Below are 13,296 nucleotides of genomic sequence, written 5' to 3'. Positions count from 1 at the left end.
GCTTGGTGTGCCCTCCCTTCTTCCCCAACCCAATCTCTGATGTCCAGATTATATCTATTCTTGATGACCTGGCTCAAATGCTAGCTCTTTCAAAGAAGGCTTCCCTGATACATTCAAGCTGCAAGTCAACTTCTTCTCTTTGCTCTCCTGCGGCATTCCATACACAAAGCACCCTCTACCTTTCATTATACAAGTTTGAGAGTTAATTTTGCACTAGCAATTGTAAGAGAGACTGTGCTTTACACGTCCCTCTCGAACGATCCTCGTGGCAACTCAGCAAAGTAGGTACCATTACTATTCCCATTTTACAGATGAGAAAACCGAGGTTATGACAGGTAGCAAAGAAAGGAAGTAGCAGAGCTGGGATCTGAACCCAGGCTGTCTGACCCCAGTGCTCATTCCCTACCCCTCCCTCATTGCCATCTAGTCGATTCCGACTCACAGCGACCCTATAGGACAGAGTAGAACTACCTCATATAGTTTCCGAGAAGTGCCTAGTAGATTCAAACTGCAGACATTTTGGTTAGCCGTCATAGCACTTAACCACTGTGCCACCAGGGTTTCCTAATCCCTACCAGTGCCATCCAATAGAATGTTCTGCAATGATGGAAATGTTCTATGTTCTATATTTCCTTGTCTAATATAGTAGCTCCTAGCGGCTAGTGAGCTCTTAAAATATGCTAGTGTGACTCAGCAACTGAACTTTTAATTTTATTTATTTTTGACTAATTTAAACAATTACCTACCTCACTCTACTGCATATATCATGATAGCTATTTACATTCAATTCATGCCACCCTCCTTAAAGTTAGCACTCTGAGAAGGCAAGGTTCTGAGTCTTCCTCCTTAGCCCATGAATCTTGCTTGCATATAGTCCCCATGATTACTTGAGTAATAGACTTGTCTGGGTCACTAAGCTCTTTTGTGAACTGGAAAATCCCCTTGACCATATGGGCCTCAGGTGCTTTGCTTATAAAATGGGGGACAGCAAGATTAGCTCTCAACTGGACGGAATGCCCACTAGGGTCTTACCTGTGTGGAGAGTCAGGATCAAAGCAAGTCTTGGTGACATCGGTAATATCAGGGTCACAGCACTCCCCGCCATCAAAGTTGAACCGCTCATAGTTGCAGTCCATGTCACATACCCCATTCTGTTGCTTCTTCATGAAGGCGGGGTGGCGCAGACTGCGGCAGTCCCCTCCATCATGGCCAGTCAGTGTGTGGTTACACTCCGGGTCACAGTTCTCATCCCCGATCTTGCTGATGTCACAGTTGGCCAGGATGAGGCGGTGGCGGAGGGAGGAGTTGCTGACCTCCAGCACCTCCAGCTCCCAAGAGATGTTGTAGTGTTTAAAGGCCTCAGCCAGCTGCTGGTGCTGAAAGTCAATCTGCTGGCGGCTCACCGTCGGGTTCTCATGGCTGTCGTCATGGAGGTTGATCACACGGTAGCGTACCACCTTGGGCCGGCGGAAACGTGGGAGCTGGTTGTAGCTGGCAATGACCACTGTGTTGTCACACAAGGTCTGCCCGCACAGAGGGGGCTCCAAACTCGTGTCCAGCAGGAAGCCGTGGGCATTGCTGCGTTCCACTTGGGGGCTGCTGCCGTCCTTCATGGGGGACCAGGTTCGCTTCACATTGTCCCAGTTCTCCTGGAGGAGGAGCTGAGGTAGAGAAGTGTGGAGGCCATGAATTTCCATGTCAGACAGTATCTCCCGCTGAGTCCTGGCCACCTTCCAGAGACTGAAGTGCTCGATGTAGCCCCGGTAGTTGTGATTCAGAGCACTGCCCCCCAGCATGAGCACTTTACACTTCTGGGTCAGTGGGCTGAAGATGCCGCCCACTTGCTCCCCAGATGTCGCCACTTGGGCACCATTCACATAGAGCTTCATCAGCCGCCCATCATAGGTGGCAGCCAGGTACACCCACTGGCCTGGGAGGTAGCTGCGGTGGGCATTGATGGTGGTCACCTGCCGGGCCCGGTCTGTCTTCAAGGAGAAAAAGTAGCGTGGGTCTCGGTTGCCTTGGTCACTGACGGTGTGAATGCCCACGACCCATCCTCGGTCACGCGAGGTATAAGAACATTTGTCATACAGCCCTATGTGGCCCCAAAAGAGAAAGATGAATAAATAAAGGATGGAAGATGAGGGGGGTATTCTTCTCTGTCAAATATTACATCAAGAATTTTCTAGATCAATGGTTTTGAAACTATGCTATGTGGAAGCCTAGCAGTCACTAACAGGTGCCTCTGGGACCACCCCAAGGTCAAGGTGAAGGTAAGGGAAGTGAAAGGTCAAGGGAGTTGAGTTCTGGGGGTCTTCACCACTCCTTGGATCCATGTAGTTTCACTTTAATTGGTTTTGAATGTCCAGTATACAAGAAAAACTTTTATTTAAAGACTGGTCACTTCAGCTTAAAAGAAACAACCGTAATGATAATAATAAAATTTGAATACTGATGGTTTTGACACAAAGCTATTGGATGGGGAAAAAGGCTTCCTCATTAAAAGTGTATTTTAAGTATCAGATGATGTATGAGGCCAGGTAGGAGGAGAAGGAGAGGGAGATGAGAATGAATAGAAGATGCTCACTTAGAAGGATAGTCCCTACTGAGTTCCCCATAACTTTCAGTGTACATCTGCCATTAAAACAAGAAAAACCAGACCCGTTGCCATCTAGTCAGTTCTGACTCACGGCATCCCTACAGGACAGGTTAGAACTGTCGCATAGGGTTTCCAAGGCTGTAACCTTTGCAGAAGCAGACTGCAACATTTTTCTCCTGTGGAGCAGCTCGTGGGTTCAAAGTGCCAACCTTTTGGTTAGCAGCTGAGCATTTAACCACTAAGCACCAGGGCGCCTACATCTGCCATTCCTCAAACCAGCCAAACCCACTGCCACTGAGTTGATTTCTACCCATACTGACCCAGTAGGGCAGAGTAGAACTACCTCATAAGGTTTCCAAGGCTGTAAATCTTAGCTGAAGCAGACTGCTTCATCTTCCTCTTGAGGAGTGGCTGCTGGGTTTGAATCACTGACCTTTTGGTTAGCAGGCAAGCACTTAACCACTGTGTCACCTGGGCTCCTCATCTGCCATTAACCCATTGCCGTTGAGTCGATTCTGACTCATAGCAACCCTATAGGACAGAGTAGAACTGCCCCATAAGTTTCCAAGGAGTGCCTTTTAGCCGTCATCAAAACATCAATGGCATTGAACTGTTGGGAAAGCTAGCCAAGGAAAGTGAAGGTCAAGGGCTGCAAACCCACTGGTTCTATCTCAGGCAAAAGTCCTGACATTCATCCCCAAAGAAAGGCAGACAGCGTAATAGCTAAACTGAAAAGGCTTTTAAAGATCATCACTCCAACTGCCTCACTTGACAGGTAAGAAATTGAAACTCAGAGAATGGAAGGTATTTGCCAGGTTACACAAGAGTCATTGACAAAACTCCTGGGCAGCAATTCAGCATGCCTTTTGCCGTGGTTAAGAGCTTGGCTGCTAACCAAAAGGTCAGCAGTTCGAATTCACCAGCTGCTCCTTGGAAGCCCTATGGAGCATCTGTATTCTGTCTTATAGGGTCGCTATGAGTTGGAATTCACTCAATGGCAGCAAGTTTGTTTAATGCTAAAATAATCAATCAATAAATAAAACTCTCTTTTAACATAACATGATGCTGGCAACTCCTACATAATAATTAATAATAATTAAAGTCTGCCAAGCCTCTATGACAGGCTGCTGAGGTGTATACATCCATTAACTCATTTAATTAATACAATACTCCTGCAATGGTGATATTAAATTCCTTGTTTAACAGATGAGAAGATGGAAATTAAAAGGAGTGAAGAGACTGGTCCAAGGTCAACAGGTTGATAAATGGATTTTAGATCTATCAGATCCTGGGATTCACTGTTGTCTATGCTAATCCTGTAGTACCTCCCCCTACCCCACCATTATCACCAAGGATCTGGACAACACTATCTGCCTGGAAGGAATCATAAGTTTTAGTTGGGTGCTTGGAAAGTTCCTACCAAGGAATTTCTAGACTTACTCTGGTAACCTCAAAAATTAGCTAAGCAGTTTCTCTCTGGATCTACTTATCTTCGTACTCACCGTTCCCCATTTTTTCTGGAATATACTCTGTGTCCTTGGCACAGGCAAAGCTATTGGATGGGGAAGAGAACTTTCTAATTAAGAGTGTATTTTTTCTGTAGGATGATGTTTGAGGCCAGGTGGGAAGAGAAAGAGAGGGAGATGGGAATGAATAAAAGATGCTCATTTAGAAGGACAGCCCCTACTTTCAACTGGAGACTCTTTGCGGTCACCATAACTTTGAGTTCGCATCTGTCACTATTGCTCATCAAATGAGCGTGGAGAGCATCCAGCAAAATCAATGGAGGAGGCCCACACAGTCTGTTCTCCTTTGTGGGCACTGGGGCCTTAGAATTTGTGCAAATGTCTCTGTTAGGAGCTGACATAGCTGGTAGTTTTGGCTGGGCAGCCAAGCCTGCCCATACTGCTCCTCCCACTCCCTGGACAACAGTCCTCCAGGCAATCGTCAGAGTCTACTCACACGGTTATTTTGCTCTTACTGGCTGGGAGACCTTGGCCAAGTACCAAGTACCTGCTCTTGGTTCTCCATCTGGTAAGAGAGGGGACTGAATGAGGTCCCCCTTACATGCTCTATCCAAGTTTTCTTTTCTGTGATTCCAGGCATCCCAATGGCTAATGCACAAACCACCTCTTCTAAGAAGCTCTTCCTGGTACCCCTATGAGAAGTGACCAGTCTCTCTTCTGAACCTGTTTAACTTTTAGGAAACTTGACACTTGCTCTCTGGCTTTTGAGGTGTCTATGTTCTTGCTGGAGTGCTGCTATCTGAAAAGTGGTAGTTCGAAGCCACCAGCCACTCCACAGGAGAACGATGTGGCAGTCTGCTTCCAAAAAGATTTACAGACTTGGATACCCTATGTGGCAGTTCTACTGTCACATGTGGTCCCTATGAGTCAGAATTGGCTCAGTGACAAGGAGTTTGGTTTGGGGCTTGTGTTCTTGCTGTCATCTCCTCCCTACTTGACTGGTATTAAGTGTCTAATGAATGAACTCATTACTGATTCTACGTGGAGTGGGAGAAGAGAATAGGTAGAGACTTTGAAGACAAACAGAATCAAAGGCACTAATTTATGTATCCATGGCTAAAGGAGAGAGAGAATCAGAGGGCAGAGTGTCTTCTTGGTAGGGTAGAAAGAGCAGGATCTTTGGACTTGGGATAATCTGCTTTAGAATCCTAACTACAACAATTAGTAGTGGTATGGCTGGGGCGAAGTGATTCCATCTCTATAGATTTTAATTCCTCATCTGTATCTCTCAGGGATGTTGTTGTACTTAAAAGGCATAGGGGAAATACTGTCTCTGGCATTGAGTGGCTGCCCAAATGGTAGCTCATTTCTAAGATGCTGAAAGGTCCAAGAGTGATGTCAAAGATGAAAAGTAGGAAATGACTAAAAGCAAAATACAGAAATGCCAGAGAGAGAAAATACCCTGAAGGGATCTTGCTCGATGTATCAAGAGCTGGTCTGATGAAACCTCAAAAAAACACAAGTCTTCCTCAAACCCACTAGCAAACTCTGCTTAGAAATTATAAATCCCCGTAGGCTTAGCTGGTATTAGGAGACTACATGTTAAAAGCTGCCTCCCCACTGATTCTCTCCAAAGCCACAGATCTGATTTCTGATTTGGAATAAGTTGCCCCAGATGCATGTGTTGCTGCCTGCTAGGGGAATCAACAAGACCAACGTCTCCCGGAGCCCCCACTCTCTAGGCCCTCTACCTCTCAGTGCACCTTCTCTTCCTCCTCTAACTGCTTCCCCCATAAGAAGAAAATGAAGGGTCTTCTAATGAGAAAATTAACATTTGAAACAGGATCTTTTTACCCTTTCTCCACTTTTTTCTCTGGCTCCACAGGTTTTATTTAGCCAGGGGCTCCCCGTCCCTGGTTTTCCTGTTGCCTTTGGAAGGCGGCTGGCTGGATTAGCAAGGTAAAATGTTTACACATCTGCAGGGTGCCCCCAGTTCAGAACCTTTGTGGGCCTGGGGCTCAGGTTCAGGCCACCTCTGTTTGCAGCGGAGATAGGAGGGGAAGGAATGAGAAAGGCGAGACTTTGCGGCAGAGGGCTGAGGAGCAAGGGATGGCTTAGCCCCAGGAGTTACAGAGGAAGGGCAAAGAGAGGATTTTCAGCAGAACCAAGAGGAAACACATTAAGGGAAATGAGAGTTTTGAGGCAATGACTTTAGAAGTTCAAAGGGAAATATTTACCTGGACTGTAAATAGTGAAAGGAAATCACTGAGCTTCAATAGGTATGAGGGGGAATAGCAGTGGTGATGGGGATTTATTTCTGCATGAAAATAACTTCATCAACACTAGTCATATTTCAGGGCACTGGGAGGGAAGTCAATGTACCATAAGCCCTAAACTGGGGATTTCCCAATTTCATGCTCAGCTTGCAGGAGATCTTGCCTTGGACAAGTCACAAACACACACATACCTTTTATGCTTCTGGGCCTCACTTTCCTTCTCTGTAAAAGGAGCGGTTGTATTAAATGATGCTCTGCTAGAATTTAAGAGCTCTTCTGTTCACTATTAGAATGGTTCCTTGTAAATAGGAGGTGCTCAAAAAATATGTGTTGACAGAGACTACATCAGACTGAGACCAGAAAAACTAGATGGTGCCGGCTACCACCAATGACTGCCCTGACGGGGAACACAACGGGGAATCCCTGACGGAGCAGGAGAACAGTGGGATACAGATCTCAAATTCTTGTAAAAAGACCAGACTTAATGGTCTGACTAAGACTGGAGGGATCCTGGAGGTCATGGTCCCCGGAACCCTTTGTTAGCCCAAGATGGGAACCATTCCCGAAGTCAACGCTTCAGACAGGAATTGGACTGGATTATAAGACAGAAAATGATACTGGTGAGGAGTGAGCTTCTTGGCTCAAGTAGACACATGAGACTACGTGGGCAACTCCTGTCTGGAGGTGAGATGAGAAGGTAGAGGGGGACAGGAGCTGGTTGAATGGACACTGGGAATACAGGATGGAGAGGAGGAGCATGCTGTCTCAGGGGGAGAGCAGCTAGGAGTACATAGCAAGGTATGTATAAGTTTTTGTTTGAAAGACTGACTTGATTCGTAAACTTTCACTTAAAGCACGATAAAATAAATATGTGTGTGTGGATTTGTATTAAATCCCTCATGTCTTTTCCAATTCTTCCATGCTTAGATTCCTTCTTCTCTTGTGTATCTCCAAACAGGACTTGAAACAGCTTTCTCTAGGGTATACATGAGTCCTCCCACACTTCTACTATGTTTCTCACCACTGTTCTCCAGTAGGATAGAGACATACTAAAAAAAAAAAAAAAACAGTGGGAAGGGGTCTGAAGTCAGCAGCTTCTGTGCGGGACTAGAGGATGCTTCCAGGGGCCATGCCCCCATATGGTAAGACGGAATGCTGCCTATAATTGTGAACATGAGTTACATACACTTAGCACAAGTCTAATGCCTCAATCCTATAAGCACATAGAACCAGACACTGTGAGTGTACCAGAGCCCTTTTACATGTCAATGAGCTATCTGGGTACCCTGCACAGATGGAGAGGTTGAGGCCCAGGCCATGAGAGAGGCATTGGAAAGCTGGCACTTGAATCTGGTCAGCTGTTGGCTGGACTTTCTAATATGCCCCTATTTTCCTACCACAAGGCTTGATGTGGAAAGGACTGCATATTCACCCAGAAGACTGATGCTTATTTATTTTCATTACCTCCTTTTCTTCTCACCTACCCATTCAACCTAATCCCAGAGATAAAGATCATACATGAAAGAGGAAAGTTCAAAGGCAGAAGTTATGTGAGGAGACTCCCAAAACCTTGGAAAGGACTGCACTGGGAGAACACTGAGCTTTGGGCCACCCTTTAAGGATCAATTAAAGATACTTCCCCAGGGCAGCCTCCAGCCTAGACACAGACAAATCTTTCTCGCCTACATTCATCATACACCCCCCTGCCCTAATACTCACCTCCTTTGTAATTACTCATTCAACATCTGTGTTCCCCAGATAGGTGTCTGTTGGACTCATTTCTAAATATCCAGCACATAGCACAGATCCTGGTACATTGCAGGTGCTTCACAGAGTTTATAATTGAAAGAAAAAGAAAGAAAAGGAGGAAGAGACACTTCCTTATTTCTGCCTGTTCTATACAAACATATTACCCCTTATTTAGATCATACTAAAAGAACATCAAAGAGCCCTACTCGAGCAGCAGTTGGTGCTCAGCTGCTAACTGGGAAGTTGGCAGTTTGAACCCACGCAGCAGCTCTGCAGGAGAAAGACTTGGTGATCTGTTTCCATAAAGATTATAGCCTAGAAAACCCTATGGGACAGTTCTACTGTGTCACTTGGGGTTGCTGTGAGTCAAAATCGACTCAACAACAACAACAAAAAGACATCATGTTTGGTAGATGGTCAATGGAAACTAGGAAAATGATCAGTAAGATGGATTGAAACAATAGCCACGATAATGGACTCAAAAATACCAGCATTCGTGAAGATGGCACAGGACTGGGCAATATTGTGTTCTGTTACACATAGGGCCTTCATGAGTCAGAGTTGACTCAATGGCAACCAACAACAACAATGGCCATGAGTGCTATATTAATTCTCTCATTTAATCTTCACAACAAAGTGATCAGCATTAGCCATTCTGCAGAGAAAGCTGAGGCTCAGGAAGGTGAAATGGCTTGTCAAGGGACACAGCTTGGAACCCAGGCTATAGGACTCCCAGACCCAGGTTCTAAATCACTTCACTCTATTAAATGTCACATAGCAAACACTTTATTTTCGGCTGTTTAAAGGTACGGCCCTTCTGAAAATATTTCTGTAAGTCCCACAGCACCAACACAAGCAAGCTGAATTGAACTGCAAGCCAGGAGGCTACCCTCCATGCTAGTCTTCTGCCTGGGCCTAAATATGGATGAAAGATAGATGGTTCTGTATTACTAGTGCTTAATGTGTACTACCTGGGTGCCCAACCTCACTGGGACCCCAGGTTTGCAAGGGTCTAGTTGTCTACATGTCGCTATGAGTCAGAATTGAGTCAACAGCAGTGGGTTTTGGTTTGGATTGTCTACCTGGAGTCCAGATGCTGCTCTAAGCCTGTCTTTCAGCATCCAGACTTCCATTGTTAGCCTCCTTCCTGTTGGTTTCTGACCCAGATCTGTTCTCACTTTCAAGGTCGATACTGAAATTTTCTTTTACTGAGGTTGTTGTCAAACTCTTGACTGCCTCCTGTCTTCCTTTCCATAATTTAACATGTTTTCTAAGCTTTCCTGCCAAAATCTCTTTAAAATCTATCCCATCTTCCACTGCTCCTTACCTAGTTCAGAACTATTCTCTGGTTATGACACAATGCCTCAATTTCTCAATTCCTGTTGTGAGAAAGGTGCCCCTATGTGATACAAATGGTAACATGCTCAGCTGCTAACCAAAAGGTTGGAGGTTCAAGTCTACCCAGTGGTGACTTGGAAGAAAGGTCTGGCAATCTACTTCCAAAAAATCAGCCACTGCAAACCTTATGGATCATAGTCCTATTCTAACACACATGGGGTCTCCATCATCAGAATCCACTCAACGGCAAGTTGTTTTACTGTGACCAGAGCAAGGTATATTAGGAAGATACAACTTTGGTGGTGTGGTCACCATGTACAGGAAACTTTGCTCACAGGAGAAGAGGCTTCTGTGCTTCAGCTTTAATGTGCATTCCTGAAGCACCTGCTATGTGTTGAGCATGTAGGTAGCTGCCTCTGTGTTAAAGTATCTCATATAATCCTCACCACAACCTTCTGGAATGGAAGCTATTTGCAAATGAGAAAACTGAGACTCAGAGAAGCAAGGTTACCTGCCCAGGCTCACACAGCACTAAGTGGCATAAAGGACTGAAATTCAAGTCTCCTGATTTCAAGTTCAGTTCCCCCAAAGCTGAAGGGGACTCCTGTTATACTTCCACCCCATGTATTTTTTTTTTTCTAGGATGTTTTACTCAGGAAAGTTTAACTCAACACAAAATTAGCCCTGATAACATTCGATGTTCTTTCATCACTGTCCATGGTAAAAATTTCCTCAAGTTTACGTTATTATTTGTTCTCCATCATTGGGAGAGTGATTGTGGGAGAAAAGAAAGCTCTACCCAGGGCATTTCTGCCTGTGAAAAAGCAGAGTTTTCAGATAAATAATGATAATAATAAACAACATTTTCTGAAAGCTTTCGATGTGGCAGTTGCTCTGCTAAGCACAAACATCCCATTTAGTGCTCAGAACAAGCCTTTGAGGTGGGCTTTATTATTATTCCTTTCACATATACAGAAATTGGGGTGTAGAGAGGCTATGTGATTTTCCCCAAGGCTCCCGGCTAGTACGTGGTGGAACCAGGAGTCTGACTCACATCTGTCTGGCTCCAAAGCCAGAACTCTCACCCAGGATGCTTTCCTTCAGTGGAAGGAACTCCCACCTGAGGGTCAAGGTTCTTCAGTCCGAGCTCTGCCGCTGATCTGCTGTGGGTCACTGGGAAAGTAGCTCCCCTCTCTGGGCTTCCTCACTGCCCTTCTTGATCAAATGAGAGGGTTACCCCAGATGGCCACAGATGTCCCTCCCAGCTCAGACTCCCTGTGACTCTGACATTCCAGCTCCTTTATATATTCCAAGGAGCGCTGGTTGTACAGTGGTTGAGTGAGCCGCTGCTAACCGAGAAGTTGGTGGTTCGAACCCACCAGCCGATCCATGGGAGAAAGGTGCTTCTGTAAAGATGATAGCCTTAGAAACCCCATGGGGCAGTTCTACTCCGTCCACAATGTTGCTATTAGTCAGAATCGACTCGATGACAATGATTTTTTTTTTTTTTTCGGTTTTCAATATTACAGTCTCAGCTCCCACTGCAGGGGATGTAAGGTCAGGGGGAAGGAGGGCAGTTACGGCCCTCCAATTTAAGGATGTCTGCTAGCTGTGGGACATCTGCCAGGAGAATACATGCAGAGGTGAGAGGATGCAGTGATGAAAGGAGGAATTTAGGTCAACAATCTGGCTTCTTTCAGGAGGCTAAAAAAATTAAAAGCTAAAGGTTAGAGCTGGTCCCTTTTTTGTTTTGTTTTGTTTTGTTTTCCCTTCCATGACTTAATCGCTGGTATCTAAGCCACAGAGGAATGCTTGAGAGAGCAATCCTATAGAAAGCTTTTATCCGTCCAGAGGAAAGTGATTAAAACAGACAGATTTGGGTTAAGTATACCCATGGTCCCTGCACTTGGTTCAGTTGAGGGGAGGCTTACCAACATGACCCTGCAGGACTGGACCCCAGGCACTCAGAGGAAGGCTGGCACGTCACTGAGGAGGGTACCTGAGGGGTTGTTCCTCAGCATCCTCATCCCTCTGGGCCCACCTGGCTCAAAGAACTCCTCTTAGGCTCAGTGGGAGAAGGAAGGCTTGAAACAAATCATGCTGGGTGAGAGGACTATACCAAGTTATACTGAGTCCTGAACATCTCTATCTCTTGGAATAAGAGAGGCAAGGACATCAGGAATAACCTTTTGGAGCAATTCACAGGGCCACAATTTGCTCAGGTGCCTCCTACGTGTTGGTCATGCAAGCAAAAGTATGGGGGCCAGAATCCTCTTTGCAGTACAGCATGTAGCATTTGAAAGCAATATTCACGTGTGGTCTGTGTCTACCCTCCTACCTGCATTCTTTTTCTCTCCCGGGAACTATTTTCCAGAAGCCTCCTGGTTACATGTCCAGTCTGGGATCTGCTTACCTTTTATACTAGCTGTGTGACCTTGAGTGAGTTAATTCGCCTCTCTGAGCCTCAGTTTTTCCACTTGTACTCCAGGAATAAAAACTCTTACCTAATATATATCTTCTGAGAGAGAAAGAAGATAGATGTATGGATATTTCCTTTTTAATCTATTTAAGGCTATCCACGTGTAAGGCAGTGTTGAGATGGGTATGCCTAAGGATGTCCAAACCCATAGGCTTTGTTAATACGCTCTTGACATTTACCTGTGTTTTCCTATGGCTTCTGACTCTCTTGGCACATATATATTCAGGCTATGTGATATGGGAAAGTCACGGTCTTATAAAGTAAATAATCTGGTTTCAAACCCTGGCTCTACCATTTACTAGCTTCATGACATGGGAAAGTCATGGTACCTCTCCTAGTATTATTCTTCTCATCTATAAAATTGGGATGATACCATCAGCTGCTGATGATTGTAACAGGAGTAATGAGATAATGAATTCACCAGGACTTGGTACATGGTCATGGGCAACAGAACAAGCAGGTACAGCAACATGTACTTTGAAGTCAGGCTGATCTGTTCAATTCCCAGCTCGATCCCTGGTTAGCTGTGTTGCCTTCGGCAAAATCCCTTCATCTCCCTGATAGTTTCCTCATCTGTAACATAACAACAGCACTAATGCATACTGCCATTCTGAAGATTTAATGACAGGATGCAAACATTCATTTGTGTATCATGTAATAAATGTTATCTAGACTTTTTATTCATATTAATAAATATCCATTCTTTTTACTGAAAATTGGGGCCATTCATTTCTTTCCTTCTTCTGTGATATTAAACTTTATTCTTTTTGATGCTCTTCTCTGAAATAAAGATGCACCTATTCATTGTTCTCTTTTATACCTTCTCAATAAAAATTAGTGCATAACAACTTAAAAAAAAGGAAGTGGAAGGAGAAAGAGAAAGAAAAATGAAAAGGAGGAAGAGGAGGAGGAGTGCATTTAAGGTTTTCCACCCTAAAAGGTTCCAGTGGTAGCACTAACCAGACTCTGATGTTGGAGCTGCCTGGAAAAGAAAGTCTGCCTTTGGTCATTTTGATGATATAAAGACCAACAAGCTCCACTCACCAATCACGCATCAAACCTCAAAGACAATGATACCATCTCCCAGAAAATCATTAAGGACTGGTGCATCCTGCTGTCTGCATCCTTCACAGCAGCCCTGGGCCCTTACCCTTCACCATTCAGAGGGACAAGCACAGTCATGGCTTGAGGTTCCCTTAATGGTTATTCATTCACTCCCTTTATTCTTTTTTTTTTTTAATTCACCTCCTTTAGAACCTCAACCTCATTGCTTGAATCATGTGTCCAACATCTCAACAAATGACTCTTTACATTTTCTGAGACAGGGAATCCCAACTGCTTGAAGATACCTTTGCCCTCTGAGCATTTCTGAGTGCTCTCCTAGACTGA

General features: G+C 44.9%; 1 protein-coding gene across 1 annotated transcript in view; it reads right to left on the bottom strand.

Moving 5' to 3' along the window:
* Window positions 1-13,296, bottom strand: part of PAPPA (pappalysin 1) — a 279,871-nt gene that overhangs the window by 241,262 nt on the left and 25,313 nt on the right. Inside the window, exon 2 of the mRNA XM_049897266.1 lies at window positions 1,033-2,095. Within this exon, the coding sequence (XP_049753223.1) occupies window positions 1,033-2,095 (1,063 nt within the window). The remainder of the gene's footprint in view (window positions 1-1,032; window positions 2,096-13,296) is intronic.

Source organism: Elephas maximus, chromosome 9, assembly GCF_024166365.1.
Source record: "Elephas maximus indicus isolate mEleMax1 chromosome 9, mEleMax1 primary haplotype, whole genome shotgun sequence".
In the NCBI taxonomy this organism is placed as follows: domain Eukaryota; kingdom Metazoa; phylum Chordata; class Mammalia; order Proboscidea; family Elephantidae; genus Elephas; species Elephas maximus.
The sequence above is the reverse complement of the archived record's forward strand: the minus strand, read 5'-3'. Positions and strand labels throughout refer to the sequence as shown.